The sequence below is a fragment of the Ascaphus truei genome, chromosome 11, assembly GCF_040206685.1.
Source record: "Ascaphus truei isolate aAscTru1 chromosome 11, aAscTru1.hap1, whole genome shotgun sequence".
Lineage (NCBI taxonomy): Eukaryota > Metazoa > Chordata > Amphibia > Anura > Ascaphidae > Ascaphus > Ascaphus truei.
The window spans coordinates 9,763,963-9,784,720 of record NC_134493.1 but is presented as its reverse complement, the minus strand read 5'-3'; the positions used below and the strand labels follow the sequence as shown (position 1 = coordinate 9,784,720).

The 20,758-nt window shown below is 41.3% G+C and overlaps 1 protein-coding gene across 1 annotated transcript in view; it reads right to left on the bottom strand.

Moving 5' to 3' along the window:
- Positions 1-7,893: 7,893 nt before the first annotated feature.
- LOC142462930 (cytoglobin-like) overlaps positions 7,894-20,758 on the bottom strand; it is an 82,578-nt gene continuing 69,713 nt past the window's right edge. The window contains exons 2-3 of the mRNA XM_075565145.1: positions 18,027-18,258; positions 7,894-8,403 (exon numbers count right to left, since the gene is read on the bottom strand). Coding sequence (XP_075421260.1) covers positions 8,263-8,403; positions 18,027-18,258 — 373 coding nt within the window. The 3' untranslated portion in view covers positions 7,894-8,262. The remainder of the gene's footprint in view (positions 8,404-18,026; positions 18,259-20,758) is intronic.

Below are 20,758 nucleotides of genomic sequence, written 5' to 3'. Positions count from 1 at the left end.
TTATGGAAACAAGGAAAGTATAAATATGAAAATTATATTAAAAGTTACCATAAAATAATTCTGGACACTTGCAACTCAGTATCGAAATGTAGATGAGCTAAATTTCAAGTGTTTACGAAAACGTCACACAGGCGCGCATCTATATTTACGTGTCATTTATTGTGCTTATGTATTGATCAGCAGTTGTCATTTTTCCGACTATGAATCATGTTACTTAGCTGAAATTAAAGTACTAAGAAAACAGGATGGCTAGCCATTATTTGTGAAATAGTGTTATTCTAGTTTTTGAAGTTAAATTTCTTTAGCGGCACATAGCACCTTAGCAAAATCCAGTGACAGTAAATGGAGTTGATTTGAAGCGGAATGCAGGGGTGACGGAAGTGATGTCACCGCTGGCAGAAGAGGCCACCAGCAACAGTCGCTGACACTAGCAAGAGTAAGGATGAACTAACACACACACACACCACCGTGACTGAGCCGCATGAGTTTGAACAGAACGCTTTGGAGCAGACATAACGCTCAGCCAGTGAGACAAGAGTTATGCAGCGTTCACACACGTGGCTTCACAACGCAGCGTTGGTGCCTGTCTGCTGGGCGGTGCGCAATCATACACAGCAGACAGAATGTTGCGACATACCACGCACCAACGTGACGCGCTCCCTTCTGACGCCCTGTCATTTAGGAGACTAGTGAGTCTGCAGACTCCACATTCAGCTCTGGCTATTGAAGGTGCAATCTCACATAGCCATAAAAATAATAAACAACCTTTGGTATACTGCGATCGCTTTCTCAGAATAATGTCAACATGCTAAAAGCTATGTTTTGACTTCTATTGTTTCTCAGCAAATTACTTATAATCGACCACAACTTGATCAACAGCAGCCGGAACAAGGCGACATACCGGGAGAGAACGTGTGTGGTGGGGTGGTGTGTGGGTGTCCATTTCTCCCTCGCTGTTGGCGACACTGATTAAGATCAATGGTGTACAGCACATATTTCGTGAAACATTTTATAATTGGTATTAAAGCTTTATGCATACTGTGTCTGGGCAGGGTGAGCATCGGGGCTTGAGACGCTTATACAGCAAGCTAAATTGAATTTGCCATCTCAAGCGCGTCACGTTGTGCTGGGATCACAGTCCTAACTGTGACACTCGCGCCCGCCGGCGGGCAAAGCGTGCACAGCGCTAACCGCGCTCTGAGGTCTGACATGTAGAGAGGGAGCTTGCAACAGGAGGGAGCATGGTACGGGATTTGTGGGTGCGTGGGCATGACGACATGCATCAGGTTCGCTCTCAATGGGAGAACCGCCGGTGATGGCGTTGCCACATCTCCGTCGCAAGTTGTAAAATTATTAATTTATAAAATATTGTACCTGGAATTAATACATTGAGAGTTACCTCTCATTTTCAAGTATGTCCTGGGCACAGAGAGGACAAATAATACATGGTTACAAGTACAGTTACATAATGAGCACGGTATACATTATATACAAGACATTGCGTGCACAGTTAGAGATAATATATATTATGGGCGTATGAAACAGTTACAGACCAGGTTAAAATGTGAGACAGCCTTAGTTATGAAAGAGCTTTGACTGGTGGTGGATGTGAGAGTCTCCGGGAGACTTTTCCAGTTTTGGGTTCACGGTAAGAGAAGGAGGAGCGGGCGGATACTTTGTTGAGCCTTGGGACCATGAATAGTCTTTTGGAGTCTGATCTCAGATGATGAGTGCTGCAAGTGCTAGGGGTGAGGAGCTTGTTCAGGTAGCTGGTTAGCTTGCCTATGAATAATTTAAAGGCAAGACAGGAAAGGTGAACTTTGCACCTAGACTCTAGTGATGACCAATCTAGTTCTTTGCGCATTTCCCAGTGATGTGTGTTGTAGTTGCATTGGAGAACAAAACGACAAATTGAATTGTAGAGGGTGTCAAGTTTGCTAAAGTGGGTTTGAAGAGCCGAGCCATATACTATGTCTCCATAGTCAATAATTGGCATAAGCATCTGCTGTGCGATACGCTTTCTGACCAGGAGACTTAGGGAGGATTTGTTCCTGTAAAGTACCCCTAGTTTGGCATAGGTCTTGGTTGTCAGGGTATCAATGTGCATTCCGAATGTTAAGTGGGAGTCAGACCATAAGCCCAGGTATTTAAAACTAGTGACAGGGGTTAGGGTGGTGTTAGCGTTGGTTCTAATCAGGAGCTAAGTCACTGGAAGCTTTCAAAATGTAGTCTTGGTCCCATATACCATTGTTACAGTCTTGTCAGTGTTATAAAAGCTGGTTGTTTGGTGAAATCCAGTTTTCGACTGTCAAAAAGTCAGACTGAATTATGTGTTGAAGGTCAGAGAGGCTATGGCTGTGTGCATATAGGATTGTGTCTTCTGCATACATGTGTATTGAGGTTTCCTTAAAAGCTGTGTGAAGATCATTGCTGAACACTGAGAAGAGTAGGGCCCCCAGAACAGAGCCTTGCGGGACACCACAGGTGATATCCAGGGGGTTGGAGTTAGAGCCTGAGATGGACACATGTTGGGATCTTCCTGCTAGGTTGGACTGAAACCAGTTTAAAGCATGTTTCCCTATTCCAGAGCTCTGGAGTTTGTTAAGCAGGATAGCATGATCAACTGTGTCAAAAGCCTTTGAAAAAACTCGGCACACTGCACCAGTGAGTTGTCCCCGTTCCATTCCACACTGGATTTAATTGCAATCTTTTAGCAGGGTAGTTATAGTGGAGTGTTTGGTGCGAAAGCCCGATTGGAATTGGCAAGGGTAATTTAATTTGTTCAAGAAATCGTTTAATTGGGAGTGGACACATTTTTCCATGACTTTGGATAGCATTGGGAGAGGTGAGATTGGCCTGTAGTTTCAGACAGTGCTTTTGTCTTCACTTTTGAAGATTGGGACAACTCTGGCAGTTTTGCAGGTATTAGGGATATGGCCTGCTGACAGGATAGAGTTGACTATGGAATCAATTGGTTTGTCAATGGTTGGGACACCAAGTCATAGGAACTTGGATTGTACTAAGTCGGGTCCGCATTGCCAGCTTATTTTTAGTTTGAGGAGTGCTTGTGTAATCACCTCTTCAGATACTGGGCCAAAATGAAAATTGTGGGCAGTGTTGGATGCGGGTGGGGCTATGTGTGTACTCCCTGGATGAGATTCAGGTTTGAGGTTTGGCCTGCGTTTCGCTAATAAGTTAGTGGCACAACCCACAAAGTAATCATTGACTGACATTTGCAATGTCAGTTGGGTTTGTCAGAGTAATATCCCCCTTTAGTGATATAACTTGATTGTTGATGGTTAGGAGGCTGGAATATATTGTTGATAACCTTCCAGAAGTTAGCTGGGTTTGATGTATTTTGGTGGAGATTGTCAGAGTAATATTGTGCTTTTGCGTGTCTTGTTTGCCCCTTGTTTTGCGTAGTGGAGCATGGTTATTGCAGAGTTTTTAGAACTCTGAGTTGAACTATTCGAGCGCTGAATCAGGTTCGTGAATTACTTCGATTCTGTGCCATGGGCAGTTGTTAAGGTCATCCAGAAACTGTTGTGGGTTAAAGTTTTTAAAACTTCTAGTGAGGAGAACTTTAGGGCTTGAATGAGGCTGTTTAATGTTCCTTACACAATACACTATTGCATGATCACTGAAAATATCAGGCAGGATGCCAGAGGATTGGATTCTGCTGGGGTTTGAGGAGAGAATCCAGTCTATCAAGGAATGGTTATGCAATTTCAGGTTTGTCCGTGTGGCTTGAAAAAGGAGTTTTGATAGGTTAAGTGACTTGAGTTGAATGTGGTTTTTGTGGGTAAAGCCAATTTCAGTTGAAATCACAAAGAACTAGCAGCTCACTCATCTCATTCCGAGAGGAAATGTAGCCAAGAAATTGGGTGATATCTGTCAGGGATTGTAGAGGGGCTTTAGGGGGCCGGTAGATGGCAGGGAGAAAGATGGTCTTAGAAAAGGGGCGGCAGATTTAGCCGACTACTATTTCAAAAGAGGGTGGGCTTGGGGGGCAATGTAACAGTGTAAATTTTAATGTGTCTGCAATATAAAATAACACTCCTCCTCCTCTCTTTGACCTATCTCTCCAAAAAATGGAGTATCCTTTGATGGCGATATTTGCATCAGGGGTTTTATGGGTTAGCCATGTTACGGTAAGAACGATGGTTTTTGTTTATGCATAAGGCACCATGACCTTAGTGCTTTCCAGTTTGGGCAGCAGGCTCAGGATGTTTATATGGGCGACAAATACCCCTTTTTTTAAATTAAAGGTAGAATTCTCAGGGGCATGGGACAGAGCTGAAATGGGAGAACCTGGGTTAGGTTCAATATCACCTGCTAAGGAGAGTAACAGTACGAGTAGGAATTTGGGTAGTTCTTTGTAAGTTGTATATTTGTGGTGTTTGCCATTAGAGTGAGCAGTGGTTGTGTGCTGGTTTTTAGAGTTCTCCACCAACTTTCAGTAGATAGAGCAAGGCTTTTGAGTAGTCCAGGGTGTCTGGTGATGTTGGTTGTGGGCCAGGATGGATGAGTTTGTTGTGGAAAGAGGGTATAACATCTCCATGAGGCCAGGAGAAAGAAAAAAATTAAGATACATAGCAGGTTCATGATGTCACAGGTAGGCATTTCTGCATGGAGCTGTTGTGAGTGTGTGCAGTCTAAACAGCAAGGGTGTGCCTGTTCCTTGTCAAATGTTTTGCTGCATTGCAATGCTATTGTCAAATCTGGGTTTCAGTGTTTTGTGCAGGCTGTTTTGGAAGAGACTGCAGTGAAATAAGTTGTAAAGGGGTGGGGGGGGGGGGGGTTAAATTATGCAGATTAACAAGCATGGGATCATAGTGTGGTCATATATGCTCACCATTTGTTGCCTTGAGTAAGAGTTTGCAGAAAGGATGCAGTCCCCCAGTCACCTCTAGTCAAACTAGAGTCTAACTATTATTATAACTTTAAATGCATCACTCTTAAGAGGCCAATGCAAGGGGGATATGTGTTTTATACATCTAAAGCAGTCATATGACCCTCCCCCTGCCCCAATAATTCAGCTTTTTTGAGTTGGTCAATTAACAGCAAAAAGTTAAGAGGGGGGAGGGGGGGAAAACTCATTTACATATTCAAACATACCAAACTTATCAATGCTTAAGGCCACTGAGAAAATATTTTAAACAGAACTTGAACATCAAGGGACATACAGCTTTACTCACAGCTATTCCAGCTAATTACATCTCATAGCTCCTTCAGCTCACTAGAAACAGGCAAAATAAATTTCATTGTGTTTATAAAAACTTGCAGCACACCGTGGCTGCACCTTCAGCATGAAGGTGCGTACTGGGCCCTTCCCCATTGAGAGGTGGTGCTTACATGCACAGCGCACGCCGAGCAGTGCGCTGTGGCAGTGACTGGGACCACCGCGCCTACCTAAGCGGTTCACCTAATGAGGGCGAACCAGCTCAGTGCCGTTGTGGCCGCGCCCCCAGATGAGCGTGCACCTAGCCACAAATTGCACGGCCGAGCAAGGGCTCGTGTGCCAGCACGCCACGCTCCGTCCCAGGCCGCGGCCTAAGGCTTAGTCCGTGCGGCTATTTGCACTCAACTGAACTGAGTGCGAATAGCCGAGCTGTTAGGAACACTGTACTGTCAGTAGGTTTCTATGCCTCTGTGCCCTAGAAAAGCATTAGAAAGTCTTATAGCTCAGTGGTTATGCTCCAGGCCATTAGTACGGGAGACCTGGGTTCGATTCCTGGCTGGGATGTTAATTTTTTTCCATTTTATTTCCTACTGAGTGCGAATAGCCGTGCGGCTATTTGCACTCTATTTGCACTCAACTGAACTGAGTGCGAATAGCCGAGCTGTTAGGAACACTGTACTGTCAGTAGGTTTCTATGCCTCTGTGCCCTAGAAAAGCATTAGAAAGTCTTATAGCTCAGTGGTTATGCTCCAGGCCATTAGTACGGGAGACCTGGGTTTGATTCCTGGCTGGGATGTTCATTTTTTTCCATTTTCTTTTCTTTTGAGTTCGGCTATTTGCACTCAGTAGAAAATAAAATGGAAAAAATAAACATCCCTGCCAGGAAAGGAAACCTGGTCCCCTATGCTAATAGCCTGCTGCATAACTGCTGCATAACTACTGAGCTATAAGACTTCCTGATTTTTCCTGGTGATTAAAGGCATAGAAACCTGTATATAACAGCTCGGCTATTCGCACTCAGTTAAGTTCTACTAGCTCGGCTATTCGCACTCAGTAGCTCGGCTATTCGCACTCAGTTAAGTTCCATAGAAACGTGTTCATAACAGCTCGGCTATTCGCACTCAGTTAAGTTCTAGTAGCTCGGCTAGTCACACTCAGTTAAGTTCTACTGAGTGCAAATAGCCGCACGGCTATTCGCACTCAGTAGAAAATAAAATGGAAAAAATAAACATCCCTGCCAGGAATGGAACCCTGGTCCACTATGCGAATGGCCTGCAGCATAACCACTGAGCTATAAGACTTTCTGATTTTTTCCTGGTGAATAAAGGCATAGAAACCTGTTCATAACAGCTCGGCTATTCGCACTCAGTTAAGTTCTACTGAGTGCGAATAGCCGTAAGGGGACAAGGGTTCGATTCCAGGCTGGGATGTTTACTGAGTGCGAATAGCCGTGCGGCTATTTGCACTCAACTGTGAATATCCACTGCCGTTATTATTCCACACTTTACAGTGTTTTTCTCTATCCACCAAGACTTTAGTTCACCAAATATACTCTAGTTGGAGAGGATTTTCAAGGTACCTTGCATATCACTGACTTGCACAGGGCCGTGTAAGTTTATATTTCCATTTGTGCCCCCTTCACCACATCCCGTGCATGTAGTTGCATGATTGCAATTTATTTCTCTACACAGTATTTCTACTGATATTTGTTCTGTATATTTCTCTTTTGTATGGTTTGCGCTCCCCACATCTGCTTTACATCTTACCTCAAGGATCCAGGGAGATTCTCTACCGGGTAGAGCTGCAACAAATCATTCCCGGCCAGGATTAAATATTTATTATATATTTTATTTACTATACGGCATTCTTGCATTTCTACTATCGTCTGATTTGGGAAGCGCCACAGTTTTTTTCCCACTGGATTGGGGATACAGTACGCACTGTACTGTATCAAACATTGCAAATAATGGTGACTCCAAAAATACGCTAATTATACCAGTTTGACTGCACGTTACTCCTGCATTATTGTATTACGATGCTTTGCTTCACTCGTGGCAGTTAATGATTTCGGTCGTATTATTGAGCTGTTGGAAGAGTATTTGCTTGGAGCAAAATCAAAATGAGATGCAAAGTGTGCATCAATAAAATGGTACCGAGCTGCACCAATTCAATCATAAGTTCTCATAAAAGATTATTTGTTTTGGCTGCAGAATTCAACAGAGTTGAGATATCAAGACATTTGTAACCAAATGTACACACATTGGCTTCACGTTTTGCTCCACAATATAAACTCGCAATTTGGAAAGTGTCAATAGCAGGAGTTAGAGATAAGTTATATGATGGACACATTATAATGGGATGTATCTTACTGTATTATGCACGGGGTCAGTTTTTTACCTTTTATTTGTGTCAAGAAAATATACCAGGTTTGAAGAGGTGATACATTTCCTGGCTAACAAATTGCAGCAAATGTAGGAAACACTTTTTAAAATATAGCAAACAGAAAATGGAGTAATGAATATGGTTTGTTTTCCTCTCTTGTGCAAGTGATGTAAGCTTATCGAGGCATTCAGTAGGCACGTGGTATCTTTATTATTCCACATAGATGAATATTACTGTATATTGGAAGTTGATTGTAGACCCATCTTAAAATAAGTAGCTAGCCAATGTGCTTTCATATATTTGTAGTATATAAAACAAAACACAGCGCATTCCACTAAGGAGTTTATTATCACTAATCTGCAAAATCATAAGAACTACTTTACCAGTGGGACCAGCAATATCTTAATTGTTTCATTTTCCTCAGAGAACAAGACTCATTCAAAAGTTTAATATTTTGTTAGTAGGATAGGCCTAAAAAAACTGCAAATAAACATATTGCAGATAGATTTGCACAGAAATTGAGTTAATTGGTCAGGGTAAATTTTACTTGGAACTCAGAGTATTTTACAGCTATAAAAAGTGAAGATTTTATACATACTTTAAAATGTGCGTGTACGTTTGAGAATGTTACATACTGTAGATAAAAGAAGAGTTATTATTCATTTGTTATATATTCTCAAGAATTAAAAAAAGCACGCTCAGGAAACAGAGTTTGTATAGCAGCTACTTAAATAATCATAGATTATTGACAACAGTTTCTCCCAGGATGCACAGTGTTCTGCCGTAAATTCGGGTCCCAGGGCATCTTTGCAGATATTGATGATGACCAAAAACAGCAACTGTCAAGAAAAACAAAGTCTATCATTAGTCTAGTTTATAGTAATTGTGACATCTGAGATAGGTATTACAAACTATACTATTAAAAGTGGGTTATTGTCAAATAACCTCTACTCAAATAAGGCAGAATTCAGTTACCATTTCAGGATTTAATTTTGGGGGGATCTTTTAAATCCATGCTTTTCTAGCATGATAGATAAAATGCAAACATGTATGTTCAGTAATTGTACATAGAATATACTGTAGTACCTGTAGAAACATTTATTTTGCTAGTCATCTAGTGTAATCCCATTATAAGTTTGAGATGTTCCTACAGTAGCTGGTGAAATGGACTGCAGACTATAGTATTCTAAGATTATGAATACACTTCAAAATGTAATACTGTACTTTCAAGCTCTGATTATTAAAATACATGTTTTTTTCTTTATCATCTACATTATATTATCTTTATTACGGAGGCCCGTACTCACACATTCACTCTATGCCGACAAGTGAGGTTTTTATGTAATGGAGCGGCCCTTATATACAGTAGGCTGTGCCACATAGCATAACACAGACTCGTTGATGGTAACTGCTCTTGCTAATGACGTTGGACAATGTTGGTACATTTTTTTCCACGTGACATCATCTTTTAAAAAAAGGTTACCACGTGATAATTTAACCATCTGATTGGTTGATTAACCATGGGGATGTCATCTGTTTCTTGTGCAAGGGCAACAGGGTGGCAACCTCCTACCTAATTGAAGCTCACCCCCTCCCACATTTAAATGGTTAAGGGCTCACTCCATATCATCTTCCACTCAGGGGAACTTGCTTGCTTGCAGTATGGTTGTGACAACTCTAATACTGAGTGCTTTTCCTGGTAATGTACAGGTGAATAAAAGCTTCAATCAGACTTAGAACTTTGCAACTAATATTGACAGATTTACTATAAATCTTTCTTCCTGTTATTAGGAGCTTGTTAGGTGTCCAGTATGTTTGGCAATAAAGTATACCTGAGGCTCTTAGTATGTTTTACCAGCTCAAGCTGAACTAATCGGCAGTGAAGTACACCAAAAGCACTGAATAGGTAACATACATGTAATCCCTAATGGGACTGCTTCACCATTCTAATGTGTGGTACAGCTGGTACGCAGTATGCAGCATACGTGGCAGCAAATGAGTGAACAGTATCAAGCCTGAGGCTCAGAGCGGTATGAGCAATACTGCAGCACACTATAGCTTAACAATCTGTGCACTGTGTGAGAGGTATACACTAGGTTAATGCCGTCATGCTTGATTGCAGATACCCAACTCTTCCTAAGGTGTAAATGCTAGCTAACACCGTATATAAGTGATATAAGCCTGTAACAGGGTCATATCCCTATTAACAGGCTTGCCTCTAATCCAGCAGTGTGCTAGTTAAATTGCACAGCAGCAATCAGCTAGTCTTCACCTGGCTGATTTGAACTATAGAAAAACCATGTTCCCAGACACAGGAAGAGGATTCCTTAGTCCACAACTGGGCTGACCTGGGAAACAAACAGAGATTCTTCCTGAGCTCACACATGAGCTGAACCGGGAAACAGACAGCGGAGAGGTTCCTGAGTCTCACAGGTGAGACTGACCGAGAGAACACAGATGTCTTGAGTCTGCCAAAAGAGACTGCACACTGCCAGCAAGACACAGGGGAAAAGACTTCTAAAACCTGGATGCTGATATATCCGGAGAAAAGGCAGCAACCCAGCTAACAGATAAGACTTTTCTAATAAGACTGATTATCTATGTCTATCTATATATATACATATATAAATGTCTCTATGATTTGGGCTGGTGAATCGCTGGGCTAACCATGCAGTTAAAGAGAACTGGATTACAAGTGTATATATACTCCAGAGTGGAGCGTATTTTGTTTGCTGATTTACATGTTTGCTGTGTTTAAAGCGACAGGCGCAATAAAGCCTTATTTTAATTTTACCTTAAAACAGTCTCCTTGCGTACCTCTGCACATGTCCTCTTACATATGGTGTCAGAAGTGGAATGAGAGGTGGCCCTTGAAGTAAAAAGGGGCCCCGAAGATTGCCTATGAATTTTTTTTTGTGCTTTTTGCCTGCATATAGTCTTACAAACAGCCTGAGCAACAAAAACAAAGATTCACCTGCAGCAGAGATCAGAATTAAAGGGCTCCACTCCACTGAACAAAGCCATAAAACTACAGATGGACTCTTTTCCCCGATCCCAAGAGGAGAGAGACGGTGCTGAAGCTGGTAAACCTCAATTGCCTATCACAAAAATGTGTAATATGGTTGTTGAAAAAGGGGCTTTGCCTTTCAGCCGTAGTCAGGGTTCAAGAAGTGAGTCAGCGCTCCAGAGGAGCTAGGCTTTGTTTATTATTTTCTTTAAAAAAAAACAAAAAAAAAACATTTTTTTGCTGAAGCAGGGGAGTTTTCAGCAAGCAAGTGCTGAGTGTAAAATTGCCCCACCGGATAAAAAGGGATTGCTGAACTGTGTAAAGGGTAACCCAAAGCCAATTGCTGCGTTTTAAGTTGCCCTGCCGGAAGTGAAAGAAAGTGAAAAAAAAAAGAATATTTATTTTCTGCAAGTAAAGTCTGTCTTTGTATCTTGGGAATACAACATGCACCCAAAGTGTGAAGAGTTAATGCCATAATATCCAAAGATGAGACTGAAAATTACTGAACTCAAGCAGAAACCCAAATTCTTTTGCTGAAGCGGAGAGATTGCACATAGCAAGAAAATGGTGTAAAGCAAACGCCTTTGCTGAAGCAAGGAAATGGGCAGCTACACAAGCAAGCATTGTGTGAAAGAAATAGTGCCAAATCAGTCAAGATGAAGAGTACATCAAAAGAGAAAAAAAAAATAATAAAAACCCCTGGGAATTTAAAATGGCCGCCCAGCTGAAGTCAAATACAGACTCTGCAAGAATGGGGAAGAAAATATGTTCCTGGTGTAAAGAGCCCAGCCACACGGAGCAGTGTCCCTTCAGGCCTTATTCAGATGATGAGGATGGCCCCTACGTGGCCCCAGATAAAGGGCAGCAGCCAGAGGACATGTTTTCCAACGAGCCAAGGAACTGCAGCAGCAAGCAATACACTGTGGACCCAAGGGAGATACAGAAGTTTTACTTAGCAACCGCACATCCAGTATCACTGATGAGAAAGAATGCGTGCCCAGTACTGCTGATGTTGTAAAACATACCAAAGTAAAGAAAAAGAAAAAGTCTACAGAGACGCCTGTGAGAGCTACGAACTCTACAAGCAAAGTCTACCCACCTGTAGGACTAACACAATTTGGGGTTCTAGCAAATACAGTGGCAACAGCTGCAATAGCGCCTCCAGAGGTCAGGAAGGAAATATACCTGATTGCCCAAAATGGAGGACAAGATGCGACGTTCCTGTAATGAACCCTACCCCACGGAAGAGTGGCCCTTCCAGCCGATGAGGAGGAGGACGACATCTCTTATGGGGAACCCAAACCGAGTCACACCCACAAAACACCCCAAGAATGGTAGGGAGGCCTGAAATCGGTATGAACCGAAAAGACCGCTCTCTATGATAATGAATATGATCGGCAGGAGAAAGAGCGGAAGCAGCAGATCACCGAATATTTCTGTCAGCTAACGCAACTGCAAGAGAAGCCTGGTGCATACAGTGAAGATGCTGAAGTTTCAAATAAAGACGGAGACCCCAGTATTCCTGATGGGATCGAGTCATCCAAAACAAAAAGGCGAAAAAAGAAAAGCGGTTCTTCACTTACCGTGGAAGTAACAGACACGTCCGCAGATCCCATGGAGGAAAAGGGGGACTGAGATGCCCTGCGGCCTAGAGAAAACGGAGGATTCGCCATGCGGATGACAGAATATCCAGAGGGCTCAAGGCAGAAGTCGTGTAACCCAAAGAAGTGTCTGTCCGGTGCCAACTGTGAGGAACTCCAGATGGACTCTTTTCCCCAATCCCAAGAGGAGAGAGACTGCTGAAGCAGCTAAACCTTATTTGCCTATTACAAAGTGTAATATGGTCATTGAAATAGGGGTTTTGCTTTCCAGCCATAGTCAGGGTTCAAGAAGTGAGTCAGCCCTTAAAAAGGGATAGGTGTTTGTTGTTTTCAAAAGTTTCGCTGAAGCAGTGAATACAGATGGTGACCCACGAGTGGTACTGATTTTGCAAATAAAGGTTGCCACACCGCATAGGGCTACCAGCTGGGAAACAGACAGCGGAGAGGTTCCTGAGTCTCACAGGTGAGACTGACCGAGAGAACACATATGTCTTGAGCCTGCCAAAAGATACTGCACGCAGCCAGTAAGACACACGGGAAAAGACTTCTAAAACCTGGATACTGATATATCCGGAGAAAAGGCAGCAACCCAGCTAACAGATAAGACTTTTCTTATAAGACTGATTATCTATGTCTATCTATATATATACATATATAAATGTCTCTATGATTTGGACTGGTGAATCACTGGGCTAACCATGCAGTTAAAGAGAACTGGATTACAAGCGTATATATACTCCAGAGTGGAGCAGATTTTGTTTGCTGATTTACATGTTTGCTGTGTTTAAAGCGACAGGCGCAATAAAGCCTTATTTTAATTTCACCTTAAAACAGTCTCCATTGCCTACCTCTGCACATGTCCTCTTACAAAGCCCCAGAGCCCATATTCATGAATGGGCTAGCACTTTAAATAACTGGGTACCACTATTTGAACATATAAGTGCACGTATGCACAGAGGGTTAAACTGATCAGTCAAAATGTTACATACAGATGTCCCTATACACTCTATGAGGAGAGTAGCCACTGTAATAGCTAAAACAAACTCCCTAGGGACCCCACAGGGCTCCCGCAGTTACTCGCTCTGCGACTGAAATTTCGCTTTCTCAAGGCTCAAGTTGTAGAGAGGGGGGCGTCCCATAGAAAAGGGGGAGGTTTTATAGCAGCGTCCTGCGATCTGATTGGTCTATATGACCCAATGTGCTCTACACCTATTTGCTTGTCTTGCATTGCGCTGGCATAGACACTATTAGTGTATAGACACAACTAGCAACTAGTACACTCAGGGTAAGTGACAGACTAAATATGTCTCCCTATCTGCTTCTCACAGTCCGTAATTAAACCAAAGTGTAACATATTCCTGTGAATAAACAGATATGTCATCTGTCCTATATGCTTGTTCCTTAGTTTGAGGTAAACATAGGTAAATGAAGAAGCACCTGAAAGTAAGTGACTCCTACAGTATGAGTGATTGGGTAAGTATTACTTATATAAAGTGACCACAGTAATATGTAGAGTTCAGAATACATCAACCCTACAAATGGATACTTATGCTACCACAATAATGTCCCAATGAACTGAGCAACATTCTCAATGTCAGAAATAGAGTTCCCTAAATTAATAATAACATACTGATAATGACATACTTTAATTTCAAAAGGCAGTTCATCATAATAATATGATCCCCACACTCCCAAATACAGTACGTAAAAGCACACAAATGAGCCATGTGCAGTCAAACGCACAGGGTTGCAGTCAAAAGCTACAGCAAAGATTGAATATCGTAATATCAAGATGATTTTTGCAGGCTTGTGGAGAAAATAAACATTAAAAATTGAGGAGAATTTTTTTTTGGTCACTCACTCAAGCAAGCAGTGGTAGGTGAAGTTACAGGCGCATGCGCAGTAATCATCTGCTGTCAAGCAGGAATGTGATTGAAACCAGAAAGACACACGTTCAAAGGAATGGTGTGGGAGAGATGTACTGCACTGTAGATAAGATAAGAAGTTGAAATACCCTGCAGTGCAGTAAATTATCCTGTGTGTGTCCGAGCGAGGGGAGAGCGCTGTATATGCCGAAATGTGACACTGTTACAGTACTGTACATGCCTATGCATTTCAACAATTTTCAAATGAGACATACAGTACAGCACTGCAAATGCATGTATATTGTAAATATGCAAATTTACAATTACTGCGTGCGCACGTAGGTTGAACTGCTAACGTATTAGACTTCCATGACAACAGCTCGCGAACGCCCCCCTGAGTTTTTAGATGGCATTGCAGTATTGCAGACAGCGAGAATAAAATGCTAATATCACGAGCGCTAAAATAACGCAATTCACTCCGGACAAAAAAAAAACGCATCTGACCGTGATAATCAGTGCGTTGCGGATACAGCCGATTTAGGCTAAAGGCGGCGCCACTGTAACTGTCAGTCTATTCACATATTGGTTTATATAACCACCTTTGTATTTGCTCCTGGTCACTCTCTACTTAGGGATCTTCATACAAGATATCCTAGTAGTGTTAATTGATCCAATCAATCTCAATTAACCTATTTTATTATTATTGATTCAGGGTACTCGCCATACCCGACATAGGATCATTAGCGTGTGTCCAATACGTATCTATTTTAACCACCTTTATTTTATAGTTCGTGACGAATAAAGATTACGTTTTAAATGACACATTCATGATCTGGATTGGGAGTGTGAGTACTATTTAGTGGGTTCTTTGCCTCTCTCTAGTAAAACTTATTGTTAGTAATTGTTGTATATGGCCAAGGGAAAAAAAAGGTTCACATCCACCTTTATTCAGTTGGATGATTAATTTGGGGGAATTAGCTCAAGTGTTTCAGATGGTGCATGATAATTTTATCCTAGAGAATAACCCCAAGTGTAGGGGTTATTTTCTACAGCTTTGCTAAAAAGGTCTGAAAAAAAAGTCAAGTACTTATTATTACAGTTTCTGTGGAACACAGGTCGGGGGGCTAAAAACAAATGCACTCGCTTATATCCATGGTCGCTAACTCCAGTAGGTCTGACCTGGGGGGATGATACACTGGCGACACACTTTATTCGAGCTCGGCTAGTCCCACGAATTCGGGTATACCCGGGTGTATTGAGGTTTGTGACTGTTTTCTGCCCGAGTGCATTGAGGTATTTTCCAAGCAGGGATTGAAGCATTTTATTCCCGCTGGCTGCAATACTGCACAGTATATATATATATACTGCATTACAATTCATGAATTTATGCCATCTGGTAGACACGCGAAGCATTGCAGCCTATTAAATCCTAATCATTATCATTTAATAGATCAGCCGCCCGTCAGCCAGGCATGAACCCAGGCTGGGAAGGCAAACACAACGGGGCTTGTCAGAGGTGAGGAGCGGCGCATTCCAGGTATCTGCCAGATACATACTGGGTATTTGCTCGAATAAAGTGTGTCGGTGCAGTATGTGACAGCCCTAGAGAAATGTTCTAAATAAATGAACAGATCACTAACTGTATTTGCATGTTCTATTAAGGGGTCCTTGGGGGCGGGGGGAGCTTTCAGAGAGCAGGGTTAGCCGTTGCTCCACTCCGCAGTTTCAGGATAGCTTAAACTAATATGTGAGGAGTCCAGGCCAGTGTTTGTGCTGAGCTCTGATTTCTCACACCTGTTCTAATCATTAGAGAGGCAGGTATTTAAAGCTGTCTGGTGCTGTCTCCAATGATCTCTTTCTGTCCTAAGAGCCTGGATGCTGAGCTGATGTTTGGGGACTCGCTCTGTGGTGTCAAATGACGTGCGGTGGTCATGAGGCATCACGTCACCGGCAGCGTCATTTGATGTTGCGTTGCTATTGCAACACGCGTGTGAGATCATGCCGCATGACCTTGCGCGTCATTTAACGCCGCTTTGCCATGGAGACGCTTCCAGACACGGATGAAGCAAGGTAAGTTTAGGTTCCAGAGTCCTCAGCTGATACCCCGGCATTTAATTTTAATGCCTTGGAGAAGAGCACAGGGCCTCTGCAACTGCCCGCGCCCCCCAGAAAAATCTTGCGCCCCCCAGTTTGCGCACACCTAGTCTAACTAATGCTTTTATGGAGGGGAATAATTCAAGTATTCTTATTTCCCTTCCGCCAAATCCCTGTTTAATGCAAAATAAGATCTTTCTCTTGGCAGCTGCTGTACCTCATGAGAAAGATTCACCTAATTTGTCCCCATTTAATCTGTAAATTGCCGGTTTATTCTTTCCAAATATATAACCTTACATTTATCTGTATTGAACCTCACCTACCATTTACTTGCCCAAGTTTTCAGTCTATTCAAGTCCTTCCAGAGAGATATATTTAAGATAAAGGTCTTTTATCATTACAGGAGAGACTTGCATTATAGCAGATTGTTTCAAATCAAAATATTGGAAGCTTGAGGAAATTGGGTGTAGCAATTGAAGATACATTAAAATAGCTTAAAGAAGCAAAATGTTTTGTTTAAGAACTTAAGATATCTATTATTTGATAAGATTATCTTTCTTATCTTGTGTCATACATTTATTTGTTGTTGTTGAATGAAGAGCCTACGATTGCTGTTCTTTATCATTTGTCAAACAACATTCATAAATCATTACCAAAGCATCCAGATTGATCCATTATATTGGGTATTGGATCTCTGACATCTAATCTATCTCAATATATAGACCCATACAATTAACCTCTAGTGGCCACCCTTTCCTCATTTTTGAACGACTCCAGTGATCTATTACATATAATTGACCATTTTTAAAAGACAGCCCATTGTTATTTAGTTAAATGTGCCATGTCTTTCTATAAATATGCATTATGTGACATTACAGGCTATTAATTTCTTCCTATATAGGAGATTTATTCTTATAAATCTACTAACTGATTTTATCTTAAGAAATAGGTACAGTGTGTATAAGGTTTATACTCACAACTATTTATGATGCTGTACTGTATGTATGACTTTATTTTTTCCTACAAGACTGGGAGTGAAATGACAATATGTGTTGTGCCTATCTACTGTATGTGGGTTTTTTTTAAAAACAATTATACTTTTTTTTTAATCAAATGGTTTTTTTTCAAAAGGGGACAGATATGGTAGCTACATCACTAATAAATAATTTATTAATAAATACCACCATTGAATTGAAATGCAACTGTTGGCTTCCTCCATCAATATCATGCCCCATTCCCACCCTCGTATCCCTCTCTAAATTTAACTGCAGAAGGTGACAGTGTTGTTGGCAAAAATGCATGATTTAATATGCACAAGGGATTTACATGTACATTCTCGCTTACCGCAGCCAAACAAAAATCATTTAATACAAATATAGTAGAAACCCCTCCATTTCTTACATTTTATGGGATCCTAAAGTCTTCTGTCTTGACTACAATTTTGATGTGACAATGGTAAAGATGAAAAAGAAAAACACTTAAGAGCACATTGACATGTTTCAGGCAGGATCATAAGCCTGCCTTTCCACATAGTCACTCAGCATACAAGTATTCTACTGCAGAAAAGGGTTCTGGGTAATACAATTCAAATGAGCACTCACAATGTGTCACTTTTTACTTCAAGTGCAAGGATGGACATTAACATTTTAATTGGACTCTTCTTTGGCCATCTGCTCTTTGTGCTCTGAATAGAATTTGCGTTTTGAGTGTGTTCTCCAAGCTGAAGAGGCTTTAGATAAGAGAAGGTAGTCATACTAAATGTTGCTTTATACAATGTATATATATATTTCAAGAACATTTTATACTTGTTTTTGTTCCTTTGTTTTTCTTAACATGTGTATTATCCAGAAGAAATTGAATTAAAAAGTAGTTGATATATACAAATCTGCAAATACCTGAAAGTTGTAAGCTTCCACTTGGTGAACATCTTCGTGCCTCTCTGCTAAACGAGCCAAAGCATTGCTCACGACACTCCAGTCATTTATGTTCTCAACAACTTGGTTAAGGGCCACCATAACTCTTTTGCCATGAGCCCTTATTCCAGCATTCACTTGCATTTCTTCAAGAGTTGAGATATTGCTCAAGTTTTTGAAGTATCTTTTAGTATTTGGGTAGTCCACAAATAGCCTAAATAAAAAATAAATAAAAAAATATTTAAAAAAATGATTTCTATTTATTATAAAAAGTAAACATAACTCAAACATATTGATACACAGTATTCAGTATATTTAGTCCAACAATCCAGGGGTATATATTTTTTAAATCCTACCTGAAAGAAGGGGTCCCACTGTAGTTAATCAGTGGTCGCCCAATGTCCAGGGACCAATAGTTTAAAAATGGGAGGTAAACCAGTGGTCCCCAGGCAAACTGGGGAAACAACATGGATGCCGTGCCAGAGCTCGCCCACGCAATCAATAGAAAAACTGCAGTGTCATCTCAATGATGACTGTGGCTTTCTACAAAAACTAAAAGGTGACCTCGCTGAATGGGCCGTCCACAACTTCTCCAGGATAGGAAGCATTCACTCAGTAGAAGATTTATTTTCACAGAGGATACTACAATATATTTGTTTCAATCTCTCCCTATCCCAATCCTACAAAGTATTAACAGATTTACAATCCCATATCACTAAATTTAAGTGGATAAAAAAAAAAAAGCTTGGCTTTGCAGAACCATCCTCAGCATGCCCAGGGACATTGGTGGTCTTGCCCTACTTTACCATTCATGGACTCATATTATAGCGCTGCAAAGCTGGGCCAACTGGTGGTTTGGGACGCTGACCTCACACTAAGGAGATGGGTAGAACTGGAGGCCGTTCTCCTACACCCATACAAAATCCACTTGGCGCTCTGGTAAGGAAAAGGTTCACAATTCCCCTCCCCTCAATAACCCACTCCTTCAAAATGTGGGGCCAAAATAAAATTAGGCTTTAGCTATCCAAAGGGTGTTCCTTAATGATCCCTCTATTCTGCAACTCAGAATTCCTTCTGGGCCAAAATGTACCAATTATTAAAGAATGGTTTCAAAAGGTCTGGACAGGTTGAATTACCTAATAACAGACAATGGGCCTAGGTCATACGAGTCTCAATCCATTGAGCATGACTTGGGTAATTGAGTGATCTTCCGCTATTTGGAATTAATCCGTTTTGCATGCAATTCTGACCCTAACCCCAGCCTAACAAGGTTTTAAGAGATTTGCCTTAACTCCCCTGACCAGTCTAGCATGCCATCCTTTTTTACTCATGTGTCTTGCCTGCCCACAGATGTCTAGCATGTGTATCTATGAATTTGAATCAACATTGCTTCAAAAGCATTGATATGCAAAACATCAAGGAGAATGCTTAAAAGATTCTCTATCAGTAGTACCCAACACCAGTGAGGCTCTCGAGGATGTTCCCTGGGACCTCCCCCATCTGCCCTAGGGTGTGTGGCAGTAGGCAGACTTCATGAACATATAGTGGTTATGCCATAACGTTGTCCTACTTTGGAACAAGGTACACAGATTAGCTCAAAGTGCTGGGTTTCTCATGGAGATTAGACCCTTGGTCATGCTTGTTGAACATGCATAAATTAATCTCAATTTTAATAATGGCGACCGGATGCACCATAGCCCTACATTGGAAGAAACCTATCTCCTATCTAAGGGCTATATTAAAAATAATATATTTTAGTCCATTCTCCAAATGGAGAATGGAGAGGTTCTTGAGAGACTTCTGTTCCAAGTTCCACAGGGTGTGCAGCTGTGACTAATATATCACAGTTACATAGTTACATAGTCACATACATAGTTACATAGTTACATAGTAGATGAGGTTGAAAAAAGACGTAAGTCCATCAAGTTCAACCTATGCTAAATTTAGACAACAGATACTTTATCTTATATCTATACTTACTTATTGATCCAGAGGTAGCCAAACAAAAAACCCCAGAGTCATATCATCCAATGATATCTCATAAGGGGAAAAATAAATTCCTTTCTTACTCCAAGAATTGGCAATCGGATTAACATCCTTGCCATCAGTATCTGAGGACCAGCTGCCCCAATATTAGATGGCACCCCGGTCGTGTTATAAGATCCTAATGTACAACAGCATCCTGGCTGCACCTTCTCTCTCCCCCCACCCACAAAATGGCCTCTGACTAGCCCACATGCCTCCCAATGATACAAGAGTTTCAGACCCTGACCCGCTTGTATTCACCTGAGCTGTTAATATGTATTTATACAGTTTTTCTCAGTCATTTTAAATCAATGTATCAACATGTAACTTTATTACTGATTTGTACTATGAACCCCAAAAAACCCTCTTTCCTTTCTGTACCCCCACCTACTGCCCCCGTAAACTCATTATTGTCTGTTGTACAACAAATAAAATTGGTATTTTTAAAAACAAAAAATATGAACCACAATGTCAGGACCTGATGTCACTGTAGCTTTCTTTCAGTCTACAAGAGAGAGGCTAACCTCAAATACAAAAGGTACATTTCTCTGCAACTGAATGGTCCCTGTAATTCAAAATACAGTAGCGCAATCCTGCTCTGGGGACCTACCTGTATGTGTATATGTATATATCTGTATGTATGTATATATCTATATCTATATCCTAAAAACTACTGTATGTTTCTAAAA